The sequence below is a fragment of the Sphaerodactylus townsendi genome, linkage group LG02 (assembly GCF_021028975.2).
Source record: "Sphaerodactylus townsendi isolate TG3544 linkage group LG02, MPM_Stown_v2.3, whole genome shotgun sequence".
NCBI lineage: Eukaryota > Metazoa > Chordata > Lepidosauria > Squamata > Sphaerodactylidae > Sphaerodactylus > Sphaerodactylus townsendi.
In genome coordinates, this window is record NC_059426.1 from 66,746,039 (window position 1) to 66,768,321 (window position 22,283).

The 22,283-nt window shown below is 48.4% G+C and overlaps 1 protein-coding gene across 1 annotated transcript; it reads left to right on the top strand.

The window, feature by feature from the left end:
* Positions 1-1,118: 1,118 nt before the first annotated feature.
* FEV (FEV transcription factor, ETS family member) lies at positions 1,119-12,538 on the top strand. The gene is made up of 3 exons (XM_048485596.1): positions 1,119-1,291; positions 1,832-1,906; positions 10,732-12,538. Exons 1-3 carry the CDS (start codon positions 1,243-1,245, stop codon positions 11,232-11,234), a joined length of 627 nt encoding a protein of 208 aa, XP_048341553.1. The 5' UTR covers positions 1,119-1,242; the 3' UTR covers positions 11,235-12,538.
* Positions 12,539-22,283: the final 9,745 nt, after the last annotated feature.

Here is a 22,283-nt window from a genome sequence, read left to right on the forward strand (position 1 = left end):
TGGCTGTTGGCCCTGGTGGTTAAAATGGAACCTCCATGATCAGAAGACCTATATCCCCGTAGGTCAGATGACAGGGGACAAACGCTGGGGGAGGGGTGAGATAAACAAGCGTGTTGTGTCACCTTAAATTATTACAATGTGAGCTTTCGGGGACTTCTAGGTTCACCCTCCTTCAGCAGTTGGGTCTGTGTGTGTGTGTGGGGGGGGGGGGGGGATAAGCGAACAGCAAAGTCATGGATGAGTGTATTGTGGAAGGCTTTCACGGCCGGCCTCAACTGGTTGTTGTGGGTTTTCCAGGCTGTGTGTGGCCGTGGTCTGGTGGATCTTGTTCCTAACGTTTCGCCGGCATCTGTGGCTGGCATCTTCAGAGGTATATCACAGACACTTCTCTCTGTGATAGACCTCTGAAGATGCCAGCCACAGATGCAGGGGAAACGTTAGGAACAAGATCCACCAGACCACGGCCACACACAGTCCGGAAAACCCACCATGTGTCAAGAACTTGTGCAAAGTGCTAACCTGATACAGAAAAGGCCCATGGCTCGATCACTAGTCGTGCTAAGGTAGTTCTATCCCTCTCTAGCTGGGGCGTTCCTGCTTTGCCCCGCTTGCCGCTTCTCCGAAAGCCTGGAGCTGGACCACCTGGGAACGGGCTGCTGCTGCTGGCGTCGACGGCGCCCTCGGGGCCTGATCCTGCGCTCGGCTTCCCCTTGCCCAAACCTGGGCCAGCTTTCCGGCGGTGGTGGCGGCGGCCTCTGGAGCTGGGCGGGCTGACCGTCGAGCTGGGCCAGGGCAGGGCAGGGCGCATCTCTTTCAGGTTAAAGGCCCATTAGGGGCTTCGGCCCCGGCGGGTGGGTCGTTTCCTTGTTGGCTCAGAGGCGCTGGAGCAGAAGCGAGGCGGGCGGGCGGGCGCTGCCTGTTTGCAAAGAGTTAAGGAGGCGGAAAATGCGGCGGGCGGTCGCGGCTGGCGCTCTCCATAGAAACGATGATCTTTAACGGGGGAAACTTTATTAAAGTCCGATGGGGCGATAAGCGCGAGCGCCGCGCCTTTAATTAAAGCGCAGAGGAAATTGCCGGCGCCCGGGCCCTGCGCCCCTCGCCCGTTGCCTGGAGACTGCCGCGCCCCCCTTCCCCGTCCTGCCTCCGCTGGTGGGAATCGGAATACAGAGTCACCACCAGCATCTTCCCCAGGCGAAGAGGCGATAATAGCCGCCGCGGGCGCCGGGTGCGCGCAGAGCTGCCATGAGACGCGGCTTGGCCCGGACCCTGCTGCTCAACATGTACCTGCCAGGTAGGACGGGGACCGACGCCCCGGGGGCCCCGTCGCGCTTCTCAGGATTGGGACCTGGCCAAGCGCCGGAGCCTCGCCGCCGCCTTCGGGGGAAGGGGGCTGCGGTCCATTTCCGCCCAGACCAGATCCCTCGCCCTCTCGCTTTCCCCTCCCACCTCCGAAAAAAGACTTCTCTCCCGTTTCCTCATCCCGGATCGCTCTCTTAGTCGCTCTTCGTTGCGCTCTTCCTGGGCAGACGCGCAAAGCTTCTGCTCGCCTTCTTATTTAAAGCGGCCCCGACGGCTCCCGTCGGAAGTCGGATTTCCTTTTCCTGGACGCGTTTCCTGACTGTATAGTGGCTTGCCGCTGGTGGGGAGAGGGAGAGGCGCGGAGCGGCAGAGGATGGCGAGAGGGGGGACCTCGAGGCACCAGGAGGCTGGCTTGGCAGAGGGAGCTGCTGGTCCCTCTCCCTTCAAACTGCCCAGGGGGCCGCTGGCTGGGCGGGCACTGATCATCACAGTTTCTCTCCTTCTCCCCTTTTCTTCCCGTTCTTCCTTGCAGACCCGGTCGGGGAGACTTTGTTCAAAGAAGGCAAAAACCAAGCGTGGGGCTCCCTGGGGCCAGGGGTGCAAAAAGGTAAGCGAGGGGCGCTCTCCAGCCGTCGCCGAGAAGCTTTTTTTGTGGAGGGGGGGTGGGTGACGAGACTTCCAGGTGGGCTGCTTAAAAGGGGCCATCAATTTCCAGGCTTTTTCCTGGGGGGGGGGGGATCTACCAGGCAACTTGGGGCAGTGTGAGGCATCAGTGCCCGGTCAGCCGAAGTCTGACATTTGAATCCGCCTCGCCCAGCGGATTCTCTTCTGCCATCTGGGATCTGGGACTGGCGCAGCCAGAAGGAATCCGCCATCCGCCCCATGCAGGCTGCAGTTTTAAAATTGAAGGGGGGGGGGGGGTTGCTTCGTTTTGTTGTTGGGGACCACATTGTTTTTGCAGGGAAAAACCTGTGCCTAGGCCGGTCTCGTTTGCCAAGAACGAAACGCCCCAATAAAGCGGTGGTGAAAAATGCCCTCCCCCCGCGATCCCGATCCCCTACTGGCTTCTCCAGGGTAGGACTCGATCCTTAGCGCTATTACTTTGCGCAAAAAAAAAGTGGTCTCGCAGTATTCGACTTTTTTTTTTTTTTAGTGCTGGGAAAATGTGGATTGAAGAGTTTAATTATTTATATCCTGCATTTCCTGTAAGGCTATCACGAGTCCGGCTTATTAATAAAAATCAAAAATAACGCTTTTATTGGGGAAGGGGGTAGGGTACCGTTGGAACTTCCCGCTTAGCAGTTAGGTCGCTTGGAAGGGCGCGGGCTTCCCAGACGCCCTCAAGATTAGACGTCCTCTTCAAAACACTTTCCTGCATTGAATGGACTGGACTCGGATGCGGAGTCGGCCGGTTTCAGATCGCGCCGCTCATGTGGCTGCACAGACTGGGAAACTTGCTGGTCCAGGACCGGCTTCTCCTGCGCTCCTCTGAGCCTCCCGCCGTCCCACCGCGCTGGCTAGAAAAAAAGGGCGGTCGCTTTCCTTGCTGCGCTTTGGTTTGGCCCCGATCCGCTCCCGCTCACCGCAGTCGCCCTTCCTCCCCTGCCCCGGTGAGGCTGGCAAGCGAGGTCTGCGCCAAGCAAATGAGGCGGGACTGTCTTTGAGGATATAATCTTTGCCGTTCAGGTTACTGAGGTCAGCCTGACCCCTTCCGCACATGCGGAATAATGCACTTTCAATCCACTTTCGCACTTGTTTGCAAGTGGATTGAAAGTGCATTATTCTGCTTGTGCGGAAGGGACCTGGTCCAAGCGGGGTGCAACCCACAAGGCAAGTGGTTCCCTCCACGGTGGCCCGGAGCTGAACACGTTCGGTCCTGTTAATCTAAAGGCCAGACGAGGCAAGGGGGATGCGTTTCTTTCGTTTATTTCAGTGTTTGTACCTGGCTGGCCCAGGCTGGCCGACTCTCTTCCGAGGTCAGAAGCTCTGCGGAGTCTGCCCTGCCTGGCTCCTCTGGGGATGGGAGACCAGCAAGAAAGACGGAGGTCGCGATGCAGAGGACGGGCGACCGACCTCTGCCCGTCCTTCCCCAGGAAAACCGCGAAGGGCCGCTTCAAGTCGGCTGCGACTGGATGGCACTTAGCGGGCACGCGCGCACGCCCCCCACGCCGTCGTTCCTCGTAATGCTGGGTCTCCGGGAGGCGAACCAGTTTCACAGACCTGTAAAATAAATGTTTTAAAAGTATCTGTGAAACCAGCAATTCAACTGGAGCCCTGTTGCGGTCCCAGTCCCCTTTGCCCGGCCCCTCTTTCCTGTGCCCAGAGGGTGCGCCCACGGCCAGCCTCGCGTGGGTCGGTCCCTCCTGCGCTCGCAGAAAAAGCTAGAAGACGAAAGAGCTTCTTCGGTGGGGGAGCCAACTTACTGCGTGCGCTGAAATGTCATTCCTCTGTTTTCCCAATTTCAACACGAATAAATAAACCTGGGAATCCTTCATTAAAAACTATCCAGGAGGACTTCACGAGAAAGACTGCACCCCCCCGTGATTTTTTTAAAAAGATCCTGCGATCGCTGCTTCATGAGCCCTTCGGGGATGGCGGGGTATAAATATAAGAAATAAATAAACTGTTATTTTCAGATTTAGCTGCAAATAAAAACCCGCATTTCTAAAGGTCGTTTCTGCCGTTTTTATATAGTTCTCTCCCTCACCCCCCCACCCCCCCTTAACCTCAGGAAAAGGTAACCAACAACAGCGCCTTCACCAGTTGCGACAAGATCTCTGGGTCTGAGAGTCGCCAGCCATCAAATTAATGCTCCTGGTTTACTTGCTACAGTTGAGCTACTTTGCGAAGGGTCCTGCTTGCTGGAAACCTCCAACAAGTGAATCTACCCATACACACCTCCCTGCCCCTCCTGAGTGACTGTCTGGCAGCACTCCCGGTTCACCCAGGAGCCCTGATGCGATCCCTGTCCTCAGCCTTAAAACCCTCGGTGGAGCCGCTGATCTTAAACGGCGCGCGGGCGGCGGCGGGGGGGGGGTGTCTCTGCAGGGAAGCCTCGGTCGTTTCAGGGGTGCGGACAGATTTAGTGCCATCAGTGGATTGAGGAGCTGACCAATCGGGATGAGCAGGTCAGGTAATGCGGGGGGGGGAGCATCTGCCCCCCCCCCCCCAACTAGAGCACTTGTCTCCCTCACCGACAACAGTCTTGATGGAGCTCCCCTCGACTGTAGTTCGAGTCCGCCGCGCACCCGGTACAGGATCCAGTTTGAAATTTCCTTTTTGGATAGGAGCGGAACTCCAATTCAAATCAAACAAACAGGAGCCGATGCGGTGAAGAACTCGCCCAGGGGAGGTTCTGCCGCAGCCCACTCCTGGTTGTGCTGGTTTTCTGTTTGGGCGAGGGGAAGATTCGCACACACGCGACCCCCAGCCCCACCCCCACTACCAGCAGCCCTAAGGGGGATAGCCAGTTCTCTATTCCTCTTCCCCATCTCAGTCCTCTGTCATAGGCAGTTATCTGCTGGAAGTTACTACACCCGTTTATCAGATGGCTCATTCCGCACATGCAGAATAATGCACTTTCAAACTGCTTTCAGTGCTCTTTGAAGCTGTGGGGAATGGCAAAATCCACTTGCAAACAGTTGTGAAAGTGGTTTGAAAACGCATTATTTTGCATTTGCGGAAGGCCAGAAACAGAAGAAGGGGCTTTCGGCTAGAGAGGGGTTAGGGCTTCTCCTGACTTTGGGGTTGCGGTTCTTTCCAATAGCCAAGTTTACACTCGCAGGTTTATCAAGGTGCGCAGCCTCCCGGGGAATGGCATGCCTGCCAGAAACAACCATCATTTCAGTCAAACACACAGAGAGATCTTCCCAATGTTACACATTTCAAAACATTTAACAGTGCACACTTTCAAGCTGCAAGAAAGCCAGTGACACGTTATCAGCAACGCGTGTGAACTGACTCGCGGGACGAATACGAAATCTGGCGGGGTCTGCATGCCACTGGCTCAGTGATGCTTCCTGTTTATAATAATGTAGCCTCCTCAATACCCGGAAAGAGCTCGTTTACTCGATTTCTGTTCTAATTTACTTTCTGTCAGGGGCCTCGAGCATTCTCGGAATAGAAAGGGAGTCACAACTTTCCTTCATTAAAAAACAAACAGGCACGCACTCTCACACACCCAAAACACATTTTTCTCCGGCTGTCCTCGGTTGCTCCCCATCAGGACTCATCTAGCTGGGTTACTCAGACTTATAATTTCAGCACGGCAATGACTGGCATGGTCTCTATGAACAATGGAAACCAGTGGTTGTGGTGGGTTTTCCGGCCTGTGTGGCCGTGGTCTGGTGGATCTTGTTCCTAACGTTTCGCCCCTGCATCTGTGGCTGGCATCTTCAGAGGTGTATCACAGAGGGAAGTGTGTTACATACTGTGTCCAGACTTCTCTCTGTGATACACCTCTGAAGATGCCAGCCACAGATGCAGGCGAGAACAAGATCCACCAGACCACGGCCACACAGCCCAGGAAACCCACCACAACCAGTTGAATCCGGCCATGAAAGCCTTCGACAATAAAATACAAAAAAGCCCGAAATCTGACTTTGTCAGGCAACCCTCCCCTTCTGCTTAGCAGGACAGCAGCAGAATTGGGACCGCCCAGTGGCCCGGGGTCCTGCGCCCTCCTTGAGATTCATGGGAGGTGAATGACCCGATCCAGCGCCCCTCCGAAGCACTTTGGACGGCTCCGATGGAAGGGAAAGGCACTTCCGGCAACTGATCTGCAGGCTGTTGCATTTTGTGGCTTCCCCCTCCTCCCGCCCCCGGAAAGTTTTTTTTTAATTTCCCCCTAAAGGCAAAAAACGACCAATTTGGGACGACTTAAAATAACACAAAACAGCCCGCCAGCTCTCGAGATCTCCACAACTATTAACGGGAGCGGGGCGGGGGGAGGGGCGCGAAGAGGGAATTGGAGGCGTTTGAGGTTTTGATCTTCAGGCTTCTTCAGTACAAGACGCGAGAGTGTCGGCCTTAGAAGGAGCTGTAACATCTTGGGCCGAACTATCCCCCCCCCCCCCCCCCCACCGCCGACACTTAAAAAAAAATCTAACAAGACCAAGAATGCCGGAGTGGCCGCAAATGGGCGCGTGGTTTTGCCTGCACTCGCTGCACGAAGACAGCCGGTTTTACGCTCCCGGACGCGATAAAATGGCTCAGGTGGACACCTAGCTTTTCTTCCGCAGGTCAAGGTGTCCCCGTGAGCATTCTTATGAGATGGGGATAAAACACTGACCGCACTAATGCTGGAGTTGGAGAAGCCCCCCCCCCCATCACAATAATCTCCAGTTTGTGTGTGTATGTGTGTGTTTGTGTGTGTGTGTGAGTGAGTGTTGCTGTCAGGCTACCACAATAAAATACATTTAACCCAATAAACGTAACTACAATAACAATAAAACATGTTAAATTTTTAAAAAACTGTAAAACCCAGATGTTAGCTTCTCTTTCTAGACCAGGGGTAAGGAACCTGCGGCTCTCCAGATGTTCAGGGGACACACAATTCCATAAAGCCCTACCAGCATGGCCAGTGTAGTTCCTGAACGTCTGGAGAAGCCACGGAGTTCTGTTCTAAACCAGGGGTAAGGGAACCCATGGCTCTCCAGATGTTCAGGGAACTACAATTCTATCAAATTCTTACTCAGCATGGCCAATTGTAGTTCCTGAACATCTGGAGAGCCGCAGGTTCCCTACCCCTGTTCTAGACCCACAAGAGGCCATGATCAAACTTTATGGTTCCTGGCACAATGGAAAGGCCAGTCAGAACAGCTCCATCTACCAGGCCTTGCGGAACTGATTTAGATCCCGCAGGGCCCTGATCTCTAGGGGGAGCTTGTTCCACCAGGTTGGGGCCAGGACTGAAAAAGCCCTGGCCCTCTGGAGGCCAGCCCGGGGACTTTTGGGCCAGGGATTCCCAAAAGGTTCACCTCCGAGACAAGACTGCTCAAGGCCTTAAAGGTTAAAACCAGAACCTTGAAAATGGCCCAGCTGTTTTAAGAAGGTTGCCCATCCAAACATTCACCAGGGCTGACTCTACTTAGCTTCATAGATCTGGCCAGACCAGGTCAGCCTGGGGCTATCCAGGTCAGGGCTAGCCTGTGAGTGGATTTTGCTATTCTGCACAGTAAAATCCAGCTGCAAAGTGGATTGAAAGTGGATTGAAAGTGCATTGTTCTGCATGTGCAGAAGGGGCCTAGGAGAGGAAAGAAAGGCCACTTCGGGCCTTGATTGGATTTGAGCAGGAGGCACAATCTACCCTGTGTTTTGAGCTCCAGATGCAGATATTATATGACTTTTGACTAGATTTGGTTTGACCCCTGCAGGTCAGTGGCAGCCATCTATGTCCCATCTAGAGAGCTGGTGGAGATGGAAGAGAGCTGGTGGAGATGGAGGAAGGGGGCTCAGCCGGATAGGAAGCCCCGTGTGATCAAGAGGGAGCCCCCTCACCGCCACTGAGGGAACGTTGACCGATGGGGGTTCTTTCGTGGCTCCTAAATGCAAGCCTTCCTCGTTAACAGTCTCGGCCCAGATAATAGCTCAATCAGGCAGCAGCGGGAGGGGAAATTTTAAAGCCGCTCTTTATTATCAGTCACTCCCATCGATTTCCTGGCCGTCTGGGGGGCATTTTAAATTCTCCCATCTTGTTTGCCTTATGACGCCTGGAAGATTATAGCTTCTCTGTACGTCTTTGTGAGTGTTTGCCCTTGGAGTTTCTCCTGCCTCCCTTCTGTTGAAGATAACAGGAAATGCACGCAGAGAGCAAGCCAGAGAGAGCACTTAATATTCATCCCCACAGTAGGAGGTTCCGCCTTCAGAAAACACTGGAACCAAAGACCTGAGCCTTTTGAGGAGCCCCCCCCCAAGCCAAGCAAGCTTCTCTGTGCAAATAACACCCATCCATCCCTACCATACCTCTGTGTACAACACTTGGGCTCCTCATTACTTCTTGAAGCATTCAGCCCTGGGACTGATGGGGGAGGGTTGTGGGGTCACTGCCAAAGAGAGGGTTGACTTGTCAACTGTGTCAGTGCTGATCCTGCCAATGCGCAGGTGCTTCCTTGAAGCTGAAGGTTTCAGCCTCCTGGCAAGTATGAGGATCTGAAAGAGTAGTCTTGACCACAACAAGGCACAGAGCTCCACTTCAATTCACTGGTTCCAGAGGGTCTAAACCAGCGGTTCTCAAACTGTGGATCGAACAACCCTTTCACAGGGGTCGCCTAAGACCCTCTGCATCAGTGTTCTCCATCTGTAAAATGGATACATGTTAGGGTTGGGGGTCACCACAACATGAGAAACTGTATTAAAGGGTCATGGCATTAGGAAGGTTGAGAACCACTGGTCTAAACACTATCATATGGTGATCTTATTGTTTTCGTGCTTAAGAAGGCTTCGAATTGCAGAGGTCTCAGACATCTTCTAGTCACAGTCCAGTGTCCTTTATATAGGGCATATTTTTAATGCTTAAAGGAAAGCATATACTATTGTCTACAAACTGAGCTCAAGAGTAGTTAATCAACCTAAAATAGTGACAACTCTCTTCAAAGAATAAAAAGTGTTTTCTCTCAAAACACTTTGAAGGGGGGAAAATGTAGATACATCTTTTTTTCTGTATAGAGCTTCCTCCCTGTCCTTTTTTTAAACAGTCGGTTGCTGGTTAAATATGTCATTCCCACTCCCATGTTTGCAGAAGGTATCCTCCAACCTGCTAAAATATTATTGCCTGCTTAATCAAATTGTCAGGGGCATGATTTCCTCACAAATAGAACAGCTATGCAGGGGCAGCCCAACTGTGTATAATGGTGATGTTATAGTATTAGATTACATTGTATTATATTCGATTTCTTGTGTTGGTTTTCAGTATATACACAGTCATTTCTGGTGCTTATCAGTGGAGAATTCAACTAAGATGTGACAGAGCTGATGGATGGAATATTGTTCATTTTGGTGTTTTAAAGATGAGACTGAGATATAAATTAAAGATTTTTAACTGATCAAGCATCTGACTCAGCCGATATATTTTAACTGGTTGTTATAGTTGATGGCTGAGCCAAGAGTGAATTGTATTGGCTGGTTTAAATATTTATATACCATAACCTTAAATATAGATTTTTATAAATGCCTCTCACTATGGCTGATTCTGCATGGGCCAAAAACAACAGTGTGAAAATGGTGTGAAAACGGTGTAAAAGGGTTTAAAACGGTGTTGAAGGGTTTATGCCGTTTTCACACCGCTGTTTGTGGCTCATGCGGAATCAGCCGTAGCCCCAGTAGTTGACTTCAACAGTGGCTCAAGTGACTTCAGTTTTCCCCAAGAGGGAAAATTCTGGTTTTGGTGGCCATTTACATACTCAGAAAACCACCTCTTGGTTCCCTCCTTCATGGGATTCCAGATGCATGGTTGGACATTTGAAATCATGCAGAGAACTATTTTGCATCTAGGCTATTTTGAGTAGGGAAAACACTGAAGAATGGGTTAAACTTTCCCTCCCGAAGTGTTACAGCACTTTGAAATTGTGAAATTGGACTGTATCATTTATGAAGGAAGGGATGCTGGGACACAAGACTAGCTGTTCAGCCAGATGTTATTAGGAATTATTTCCTTTGTGATTTCCAGCTCTAGTGATGTGGGGTGTGTGAGTGTGTGTGTGTGTGTGTGTGTGTGTGTGTGTGTGTGGTGGTGGTGGGGGGGATAGATTAATAATGTGGTGGTGGAAAGTGCTGTCAAGTTTAAGTCAACTTACAGCAAGCCTAGAGGGTTTTCAAGGTAAGAGATGTTCAGAGGCGGTTTGCCATTGCCCACCTTTTTGCAGTGACTGTGGACGTCCTTGATGGCCTCCCACCCAAGTTGAACTTGCTTCTTAATTTCCAAGATGTGATGAAGTCAGTCTAGCTTGGACCATTTGGGTCATGGGCTCAGTAAGTGACATCTCCTATTACAAGGTCTCAGGCAGATTGTTTTAAGGCTGCCCCAGTGAGGGTCAAACTATACATTGCAGCAAAAGGGTGTCTGAATGGGAAAATAATGGCAAATCATATTCCTGTCCCCAGCCCTACATCATCAACGTGATCTCATACAGCTTACCTGATGTTATGAGGTCACAATTTACAGTATCTCCCTGCTTCCAGCGGTGTCAGCCGAAAAGATGAGACATTAAAACAGGGAATTGCTGAACGTGTTACAAAGTGCAAACAGGAAGAGGAACTAGGAATCAGGTTGCCAGAACACCTACTGGGTTTAGCATAACATCTACTTTGGCCTTCAGAGCAAATAGTGCTAGGTGGATAAACAGATTGATCTGATATACAGAAGCTTCACAGGAGAGCAGGGCTAGCCACTGACTTTGGTGCCCCAGATTAATTGCTTGTTTCATGACTTTTCAGGCAGTGGACAGATTCAGTTGTGGCAGTTTCTGCTGGAGCTGCTTTCAGACCGTGCAAACCTCAACTGCATTGCATGGGAGGGCACCAACGGTGAGTTCAAACTGCTGGATCCCGATGAGGTGGCACGGCGCTGGGGCGAGCGCAAGAGCAAGCCCAACATGAACTATGATAAGTTGAGTCGGGCGCTACGCTACTACTATGACAAGAACATCATGACCAAGGTGCACGGCAAGCGCTACGCCTACAAGTTCGACTTCCAGGGCCTAGCACAGGTCTGCCAACCAGCCACGCCTGACCACACCCTCTACAAATTCCAGGCACCCTTGCCTTTCTCTGGCATCTCCAAACTCAACATCATGGCCTCCGGTGTGACCCCTACCAGTTTCTCCTACTGGCCAGGTTCTACTCCGGCCCTGTACCCCAGCCATGGCCTACAGCCGTCAACACCCTTCAGTGCCATGGCAACCTCCCATATCAACAACATGAACAGTCACTACCACTAGGCCTCTTGCGGCTGGAGGGAAACAGGAGGGATGGGAGGGATGGCCTTTAGACTTCGCCCTGGGACACATCCAGTTTGATTGTGGAGATATTGTGTGGAAGGGGGCAGGGGCTGAAGAGATGGACTGGATCTCAGTGGTAGCAAAGGAGCTGGGAGACATAAGGCCTCTTTTGGGCAGAAAACACCTTCCAATAAACCCAAGTCCTTCATTTCATATGACACATTTCAGCAACTGCCCTAATTTCTCCCTTGTCTTAAAAAATCCCTTGCAATATATTGTAATGGTGTCAGAGTTTCCTTGTCCTTGCTACCCTTCATTCCCTTCGTGCATGTATTTAGAAAGGCAGGGAGGAATTGATAAGTCTCCAGCAAAGCCACACATTCCGTCATCCAAACAGACTCATGGCAGAGAGGAGATATAAGGCTAGGGGGGGTAACCATTACACCAATCTAAATGAAGCTTAGTGAGCATGGGGCACTTGAAGGCCCACCTGGTATAACTTATATGCTGCTTACATATATATCCTTTTTTGTCAAGCACACATCAGAGCTAAACAATGAAGTGTTTAAAATAGGGCTGTTCTCAATATTTGCTTCTTTGCACTGTTTTGGCTTTGTACTAACAATTCTGGTGTACTAGAAGTGCCTCACAAATAGTATTTTGATATTGCAAATTGTCACCTGTGGTCACCCACACCCCTTGTTTTCCCAGGGAGGGGCATCTTTGGTCCTGTATATTCTCCTGGTTTAGTCTTATTGGTTTAGTCTGGTGAGTGATCCCACCCAATCAGGAATAACAGAATGGATGAATGCTATAACATTGCCACACAGTCAGCTGGATCACTGATGATGTTACTAGATCTGTACATCTTTGCAGGCAGTGCTGGGAAGGAAAAGTTCAGGAAAGGAGGCATATTTCACAATTGCTGACAATGTTCAGTATCTTTGGCTTGTGACTCAGACATATCTACAAATCCATGTTTAGCTTGGGAAAATGCAAATTAAGCAGGATTCCTGCTTGGAAACAGTGTGACACCTGGCGTAGATGGTTTCCCTTCTACCAATATAGACACACGTATCCCCCAAACTTTCATACACTTGTAGTTGTCCATGTTTTCAGTCAAGAACCAAGCAACTTTCCACAAGCAGCTAAAAGTAGCTGAGAGCTGCAGTCTAACCCTTACAAGCTCTTGGGGTGGCTTCCCTGTGCTGCCTAAAACCAGAGGTCTGCATATTCACACAAGAGAAGCCACCAATGTGCAGAGAAGCCACCAATATCCATAAATAGGAAAAATGTGTCATCAATATGCAAAGTTTCATTTAAAAACAAGAGTGAAATTCAGCCTTGGCCTACTGTAACTGCTACATAGTTTGTCATAAAGCAGCATTCTGTTGGCCTGAACAAACTGCAGCCTCCAGGAATGGTATGCCATCATGTGTGAATGCAGCTGTGTGATCTCCTACTGCCTCTCCTGCCCCCATACTGGATATTTCCCATGTTATAAACCAGGATGTTTTCACATACGAAGGCCAATTTTTTAAAATTCAATTGACTCCATAATGTGAAGGTAAACTCTTACATTATCCAGAATATTCATTTTCAGTACAAATGCTTCTCCTCTGTGACAGACAGATGAAGAGGGAGGGAGAACAGAAGAGGAAAAGTGATTTAAGTTTTGCCTGTGAAAATGCCTTTCTTTCCATTCATTTTAGCAGCTGACACTAGAAATCAAACCCCTGTCTGCTTCACACTGAAATTTATTTTAAATTATGTATAGAGATGGAGCTTAGAGCGAAAGCGCGTGACGGTGCCTCACAGTGAATCTTTCAAAGGTAGTATTTTCCTCATTGACCAGCTGAGGCTATCCAGGGTCCCAGGCAGACCTAGAGTGGTCGACTTCCAGAAGATCTCCTTGAATTACAACTGATCTCTAGAGGTCAGTTTCCATGGAGAAAATGGCCACCGTGGAGGGTGGACTGAATGGCACTATAATCTGCTGAGGTCCCTCCCCTCCCCAAACCCCACCTTCCCCAGGCTTCACCCACAAATCCCCAGGAATTTCCCAACCTGCCCCTGGCAACCATGTTCAGATATCATCTTCGACCATGTGCTTTGCATTGGAGATGCCAGGACTTTGTGCGTGAGAAGAGGTTGCTCTACCGCTGGCTGTGCCACAGTCAACCCTCTCTGCCGCACCCCACAACTCTTCTGGAACGTGCTGTTCAAAGCAGCTGCTCAGCGGGCTTCATGGTAAAGTCAAGGCCACTAATTTGGCAGTTTTATCCAGTTGATGGGAATGTTGCCCTCCTCTTGCTTTCATGACACCAGCCCATTGTCTGCCACCATCAGGCAATGGAAATCCAGAAATTCAGGGCCTGTCACTTGATATAAGAAATGGGCACTGTTTAAGGTACCAGTGGCAGAGGTGGTCGGGCAGCATCCAAAGGCAAACTCACAGATTGTTTCAAGATTAAACTGCGAAAAGTTGAAGCTGCTGTGTTATTTGTTATAGCTCAGAAGAATCAGAGAAATAATCCCATGTAGTATAATCCCTCCCATACAGGCTGCTGCCTGTACACAGTGTTACCTGATCTGATCAGGGCCCCTATCCTCTTGGAAAGTTAGTGTCATCTGTGATAGGCAAGCACAAAATCCTCTTGGAAAGTTTGTTGGAAAGAAGGACAGGCATTGAAATAATGATCAGCCAGGGCAGAGGGGTATTCATGGGGTAAACATGAACAAGGGAGCCTTCTCCCTACCAAAACTCATGATAGACACATATGCTCTTTTGATAATCACAGTCCACCGTGCCCCAGCTGAGCTCACTTATTTTCCTGTGTTGCAAGCCCTGCATTTCCAGATCTCTCTGCTCACTCTCCCTACAACACAGTGATGTGAAATTCTGGCACCAACTGCCTGCCAAAACCAGCTCCCACTTTCTCCTCACCTTTCTGGCCTTCCAGATCCTCTACCGAGATATTCACTGAGCTAATCCATGTTATCTTGCAATTTCCTGTGAAGCTTTCCTCCCTCCTGTGTATGCAATAGCTCACTCAGTGTTGGTTCCAGCCTTCTGCTGGGGTGAGGGAACCAGCTTATGGTCAGTTGCCTGCAGTTCATCCTCTTGCTACAGTCTCCAGATGGCAGAGGTCCACCTGCTTCTAGAAGAAAACTGGCTTACAACCTCCTTCTCCACCTCTGGCAATTTCCTCACAGGGACAGGAGTTTAAAGCAACCTGGGAAGAAGAAGAAGAGTTTGAATTTATACCCCACCTTTCTTTCCTGTAAGGAGACTCAAGGTGGCTTACAAACTCCTTTCCCTTCGTCTCCCCACAACAGACACCGTGTGAGGTAGCTGGGGCTGAGAGAGTTCCGAAGAACTGGGACTAGCCCAAGGTCACCTAGCAGGAATGGTAGGAGTGTGGAAACACATCTGGTTCATCTGGGGAGACTATTTGAAGAACATGAGGAGCAATTCTGCTTCTTATCATAGTTTCCCAAAGCTTTCTGCTCCCCTGCCTCCCCAAAAGTCTGTTGAGGGATTCCTATATTTGTTTTTGCATAAAAGTCTACATTGGTTCAGTGGCAAAGAGTCTTGTGGAACTATAATGACTCAGGCATTTTTTGAGGTATAAATGTCTATTTTGGGGATGTACGAATAAATAAACTGTTCCAGTTATCTCCAGCAGGGGGCAGTGGGGTTGCAAATATATACTCTTTCCTTGCATTGGTGAAAAAATGCAAGGGAATGAATTTTATTGCAAAGAGGCACATGAAGCCTTACCAAGGACCTCATGGCCACACATGCTGAAGGTGTGATGTGTAACGTGCCTTGCCCCATCTGCTTTCACACTGCTCTCTTCAGCAAATGCTGAAGAAAAACTCTGTTGGCTGCTTTTAACGTTCTTTAGCCAATTTCTGGAGTTTCACACACCTGAGGTCTCCCCATCTCAAGATTTTCTTCAGGTGTGATTGCCAGAGACTGTTTATGACATGTATCATGCCCAGAATTTAGTCTAAAGCCAGCTGCCTTTTCTTTCACAGAACTGTGGCACATGAGCGCTCTAGCCTTGGCAGTGTTCCAAAGTTTTCATTGAAGTGAGAGCTTTTTATACTCTCCAAAACTCTGTTATCCATTGTGTATACCAGCTGGGGGATCAGTATGCTACACAAAACCACATCTATATGACTGGTGCCTCCCCCCCAATCTAACATCACCCACTAGCTTGTTCAATAAATCTCCCACGGCTGCCATAAATTCCAAACAACAAGGAGAACTTGCCAAGCACCTAACATACTGTGTAGCTGAAGTAGACTACAGGACTTGGCATCATATGCATGGGGGGGGGGGGAGGGTCCTAAAAGCCACTCCAGTGGGTCATGTGAGGAGGGCAGAGCACTGTTTGGGCCGGCCTGAACAAAGCAAATCTAGATTGCTCAAGTAAGTATGCCATGTCATTTACTTTAGAAGGAACTAAATATGGTGCAGGGTGTCTTCTGCTCTGGGAAGATGTGTCTGCTCTCTTACTCCTTCTCACCAGGGCAGGAGCAGCAGTGGATAAGAGATGCCGTGACTATGTCCTTTCCTCCATCCTGTGGAGCTGTTAAAGAGATAGAAATATTAGTTGGGCTGTGACCCACAAGTCTTCCTTCCCTCAGTCTGGGTGAAAACAAGTATCTACTTCTCTTGCTTCTGGCTGCTCTTCAAGAGCTCAGAGGAGAGCTTGAACCACAGTGTGTGTGGAAGGAAGGGTTAAATTCATGGTGCAGTCCACTTCTTATGATATCTGCTCCCTGTTTGCCTGGCATTGAAATGTCTGCTCTCAGAATTCTGATCAGAGTGATGCTCCTCCACCCCCCGTCCTGTTTACCCCCCTGAGGAATTTGTGCAAGACAACTGGTCTCACCTCAGCCTTCTATCTCTTATGCAAGACAGTATCAGCTTTGGACCTTTATTTCTGTTGTCTTCCCACCTTCTCTTCTTTGACCCCATCTATTAGCTGAGTTGACTTCAGGTGAGAGCTTTTGATTCTAGGCCTCAAGACTCTGAGATTCTCCTTGCACTGCTAAAGGCGAGTTGTTTCGTTGGTACTCCTGAGTTCAGGCATTTCTCCAGCTACGACCTTTTTGATCAAGGACAATGTACTTTGCATATGCAGAGGACAGTGAGTGGGGTTGTTCAAGAAGGTAAGGAAGTACTCCCAGATATAAACGAGAGCTAGACAGAAGGTATTTTGATGGGGGCATTTGGAAGGAAGGAACGGCAGTTTCAAAAGCATCAATTGGGAAGGTTGCACAGAAAAGGTCAAGACATTTATGAAGATCATTCTGGTAGGTTAGTTGCTCTGGGCGACTTCTCACTATGTGAGTTTGAGCTCAGAGCATTGCTAGCATTAAACGATTCAACCACAAACTGAGCAACCAAAAACAACAACCATGCCACCAACATTGGATATAGGGTTCCCTGCCCATTGGGGGACTCCACAGGTATGCAGAAGAATAGGACTTTGTAAATGAACTGAAAAGGGGAAAAAACCCAAACCTTTTAAAAAAGAGGTTCTCATGAAGACTGAAAATAATCCATAGGAAACAGGTTGGCTGAGAACAGCTGAAAGTCAGTTTAAAGGAAAATGGACTAGGAGGAGACCTCAGTATGCTCCAAGGCTATAGAAGAACTTAAGAGAATCTCACAAAGAAGAGATTCTGTACAGTGGGGTAGCACTTCAAAATTGTCCCTTTTCTATAGATGCTCAACTTGTTCCAATCTGAACACTAAGGGACTGCATCCTACAGTGCAACCCAAAGCATGTACACTCAGAAGTAAATTCTGTTGATGTGCCTTATTCCTTTGTAAAGGAGGAGTAAGGGCAGTGGTGTAGGCGGTTAAGAGCTCGTGTATCTAATCTGGAGGAACCGGGTTTGATTCCCAGCTCTGCCACCTGAGCTGTGGAGGCTTATCTGGGGAATTCAGATTAGCCTGTACACTCCCACTTCTCAGAGCTCTCTCAGCCCCACTTACCTCACAGGGTGTTTGTTGTGAGGGGGGGAAGGGCAAGGAGATTGTAAGCCCCTTTGAGTCTCCTGCAGGAGAGAAAGGGGGGATATAAATCCAAACTCCTCCTCCTCCTCCTCCGCTGCTGCTGCTGCTGCTGCTGTCAGGCCTCCCTGCAAGAGTACAGGGGACAAGGAAATGTGATAAATTCACTGATCTATATATGCCCATGCAGTTGCAAAGATTTAAGAGCACCTTTCTTATGTGAGTGCAGCAATTCCCCTGCCTTGCAGTAGCTCACTTGTCCCCCTCAGTGTTCCCCCTGGGAATCAGCAGAATCTCAGGAAAAGCATATTGGGGAGGGGGGGTCTGCAGTGGAAAGGGGCGAATCAGCGGAAATTGCTATCCTTCTTTTAAAAACACAAGTGCTCTTAAATTTTCAGAATGTGGAAGGAGACTAGCAAGGAAAGAGCCCATTCTTTATATGGTTTCATATTTGGTTTCCTTGTGGGAATTTGATAGTATTTTTTTCAGGCCTCGCAAATTTCCTGGGTCACACTATATGTTCTGGAATATGTACAGCCAAAAGGCAATGGAACATTCCAAAATTTCAATGTTTGTAGCATTTCAAGGAAATGGAAACTGTAGGGCTCTCTCAATGTCATCCAATGTTGTGCTTTACATTCCTCTCATTTTCAGAAATGTGTTGTTGCTTCTACCAGAATAAATCAGGGGGGGGGGGGAGGGATTCAGACAAATCTAGTTTGATGAAACTAAAGGATGCTTTAAAAATCAGGAGAGAAACTATTCATTTTCAGATGAGATTATAAGGGTTGTGTTTCCTTTTGGTTTTGGTCTGGAAAATACCAAGGTCTACTCAGGGTGTGATTTGAGGTCTTAACACAAGAGGTCTCCCTATCCCAGGATCACAGAATCTAAATGTGCTTAAGGCTGAGCTTGCCATCAAACAAGGACCGGAGGTGCAGTCCAAAGCTGGTGCTCTGCTGCATTCCTTAGCTCCTATACAGATACGGTAGTGATTTAAACAGTCTAAGTAAAGGGTAGAGGGGAATCATGGTGTGAATTCCCCCTTCCCAACCCCAAATTTCCTTTTGCTCTACTGATCTTAAATTATACTGTTCAAAAATGCAATCTTCTGTTCTTGACAGGATTCCACGGGATCTGCCTTAAATTCCCCTTCCAACTCCACATCAGGACATGACTTCCCTTCCCTTCTCTTCTCTGTTTTCCAATTGTAGCAAAAAAAGAAAAAGCTGAATGGAGGTTTATCCATCAATCCCTTAAGGAACCTATAAACATGTTTCTGGCAGAGATCAGGGCACTGATACCAAAAAGGTTTTAGTTCAAATAGCAGGAGGCATTTGATGACTGGATAATAATAATAATTTCAGACAGCAATTACAATAAGAGACAAGCTTATTTACTGCCTGAAAGGGGGAGAATCCATTTTTAGCAAACCGGCAAATAGTAATCTGCAGGAGTGTGCCATCCTGGCTCTTTAAATCCTATGCTCTTTGAAGCCCCGCCCCAGCAGCTGTTACTGTAACCCCTTAGGCTGGTACATTGTCTGGTTCCTGGCAGAAAGCTCCTCCCTGGCTTTTCCAGTGCCGTCAGTCATTCATTTCCTCTTGTCCGCCTTGGGTGACTGGCTAGCAGCAGATGCTCTGGCTCTGTGTGGCTGTGAGCCAAGAAGTGCAGGGAGCTAGGGATTACATGGTGGGGGTGGGGGGAGGAGGTGAAGAGGGATGGGAAGGGCAGAGATAACTCCCTTTAATTACAGCAACATACACAATAGCAGGTGTGTTATCCTAGCTGTATGTGCTTGGAGACCATTTGCTTTATAGCCAGGACCCTGAATCCACTCACATTATCAGTCCAGGGAAACTTGACAGCCGCACAATCCATCAGTTACCTGGGGACAGGTGTGCCTGTTGCTGGTCTTGGCAACTATTTTTAATGGCCACTTCAGAATCAATACAACTCTTGGCTGCCCTGGCAAATTGTGTGCTCATGATAGGGTGCTGGTTATTGTCAGTGTCCCTCTCCCCTGGGAGCAACGGTCTCTTGGTGGGGTTCAGAAATCTCCCAGTATTACAATTTCCAGACTACATGTGTCAGTCTGCCTGGACAAAAGGCTGCTTTGAAGGGTAGAGGGCTAAGGTCCCCCACCTCCCCAGGCCTCATTCTTTCCAGGATCTGCCTCCTAAATCTTCAGGAATTTCTGAACCTGGAGTTGGCAAGTCATCAGGGAACATGGTCTGAAAAAGTTCACTGTGGAGTAAATGTTATGGAAGGCAGGTTATGAAGGGGTCTGTTGAATTAGGCTCCAGTTCCCACAAGGATTGTCCCCAGAACTTTAGAACAGACCTATACAACTTGTGACTTGCCAGACCACATTCAGCTCCCAGCCATTATGTTTGTTACAAAAAAATGTTTTGCATTCCATGGACAAGCAATGGTCAGCACTAAAAGTCCAAAACACAACAATGAAAATATCAAAACTAGTTATCAAGTTACTGTCTAATATCAAACCACAAGAAAAATAATCCCTTTTCAATACTTACATAGGCCTCCTGGACCAAACACACGGTTTCTGGATGACCTGAACATACTTCTGAGAGGATTGAAACTGCTCCGCTGTTTGCGAAACCTTATCCAGAAAAAAGAAATAGTAATAATTCCACAAAAAACACTTAAATGGAATACTTCCACAGAAACTGCTGAGTTGGGATTCATATGACTATATCAAGCAGGTGCCATTGATAATGGAAGAGGCTTGAAACCTCAAATAGTAATCTTCCTCCTTGTACGCAAATAAAACTGATATTTATTACCAGTTGGATTAGGATAACACCCATTCTAACTGGATCATTTAACTACTTTAAAGGATCTTTTTAAAATTTTGTATTCCATTAAGTGGCACAGAGTGGTAAACTGCACTACTGAAGACAGAAGCTTTGCTCGCAACCTGAGTTTGATCCCGATGGAAGTCAGCTTCATCTAGCCTACTCAAAGTTAACTCAGCCTTCCATCCTTCTGGGGTTGGTAAAATGAGTACCCAGCTTGCTGGAGGTAATGCAGATGACTGGGGGAGGCAATGGCAAACCACTCAATGAACTTAGTCTGTGTAGTAAATGTCATGATATATTCAGCCAGGGAGAAATGGAACAGAACATACAGTAGGGGAAATTCAGCACAGAATAAATTAAGAGGTAGTATCTGGCTACCTGCCTACTTTAAATTAATTCAAATCTCCAGGGCCTGATGAACTACATCCCAGAACTGGCAGAAGTAATCGCAGAACCATTTGCTATAACGTTTGAGAACTCCTGGAGAACAGGAGAAGTCCCAGCTGACTGGAGAAAAGCTAATGTTGCCCTCATCTTCAAAAAGGAAAAAAAGAGGACCCAAACAATTACTGCCAGTCAGCCTGTCATCAGTACCAACTGCTTGGGGTTGGCATAAGAAAGGATTAGAGAGTTAAGGGAAACCTTACAAAAAGTAGTTTGTCTTTTTACAATCATTAACAAGTTGGAAATGGCTATGCCTATTGACTTCAATGGAGTTCCAAATATTTGGAAAATTTCTGCATTCTGAATTCCAAATCCAAAGGATCCCAATTTCAAATTTTGAGACTGAATTCTGAAACCAGATATTTGTACTGTGCAAATCCCTGGTAGAAAAGTGACCTGGGAGGATACTTGTAGGCTTTGAGGATATCATATTACATGCTCATGGTGGTGATTACGATATGCTTTTTATTGTGTGTGGAAAGTAACACCATCACAAAGAATACAGATGGCAGCAAGTGAGGCTGCTGCAAAAGCTTCTCATTCAGTTCACACTCACTTATAGAATGCTGAACTTGGATTTGGGAGACTCCAACTCTGAATCCCTGCTCTGCCATGGAAACTTGCAGGATGATTTTGGGCCACTCCTACACTGACAGCTTAGCCTATTTCAAAGGGTTGCTTTCTCAAAGGATAAAATGGAGGAGAGCAGAATGATAGCTTTGAGTTCCCATTGGGAAAAAGGGCAGGAAACTAGAGTTTTGACCAGCTAGTTCTGCCTGCCTGCCTATATATCTGATCATGGAAGAAAAGGAGGCATGGTGTAGCATGAACTCATTAGATCTTGGAGGTTATGCAGGATGACTACTTGAAAGGGAGGAAGGCTACTGAAGAAGGCAGTGGCAAACTACTGCTTGTCACTTGCCCTGAAAACCCCTTGCTATGGTTGCCAAAAGTGGCCTGTGATATGCTGGCACTTTACACACACATATAGGATAATTGCTCTCCAGTAAAAGCCACAAGTTGTCATTTGTACATCATCTCCTAAGCATTGCAAGCCGTGACCTGATAGTTTAGTCATTTTAGCTCCTTGGGAGAGTCCTGGCTAATTCATAGAGTCACCATAAGCAGGAAGTGCCTTGAAAGCCCTTAACACCCACACTTGCCATATGTCACTTGCACGTTTCATCACCAGGGGTTGCAAAGTTTATGAACTGAGTTATTTCTCCACCCTTCACCAAAACATTCCTTGGCTTATGATTGGTCTGTTAAAGGAATACTTATATGATTTTGCACTTTATGTATCCTATATGACCTTACTCTTCCTTTGGGATAGCCCAAAGCAGTAGTGGCATAGTAGTTAAGAGCCGGCAGTGGCATAGCACCAATGGGGCGGGTGTGTGCGTGAGATGCTCTGGGCAGAGCCACATTGGAGGCATAACCGAGACATTCTGGGGTGCTCCAGGGGTGTTCCAGGGCAAGGCGGGGCTGGGCGATGCTGCAACAAAGGTGTAGAGTGCGTGTGTGCCCTGGGCACAATTTCCCCTTGCTCCACCTCTAAGAGCAGGTGCACTCTAATCTGGAGAACCGGGTTGATTCCCTGCTCTGCCATTTGAGGTGTGGAGGCTTATCTGGGAAACTAGATTAGCCTGTGCACTCCAACACATGCCAGCTGGGTGATCTTGGGCTAGTCACAGCTCTTCAGAGCTCTCTCAGCCCCATCCACCTCACAGGGTGTTTGTTGTG

Excerpts from the sequence above, each read along its gene's own strand:
- FEV (XM_048485596.1), top strand. The coding sequence starts at position 1,243 with ATGAGACGCGGCTTGGCCCGGACCCTGCTGCTCAACATGTACCTGCCA. Across the intron at positions 1,292-1,831 it reads GCTCAACATGTACCTGCCAG|ACCCGGTCGGGGAGACTTTG; the intron begins GTAGGACGGGGA and ends TCTTCCTTGCAG. Across the intron at positions 1,907-10,731 it reads GGGGCCAGGGGTGCAAAAAG|GCAGTGGACAGATTCAGTTG; the intron begins GTAAGCGAGGGG and ends ATGACTTTTCAG.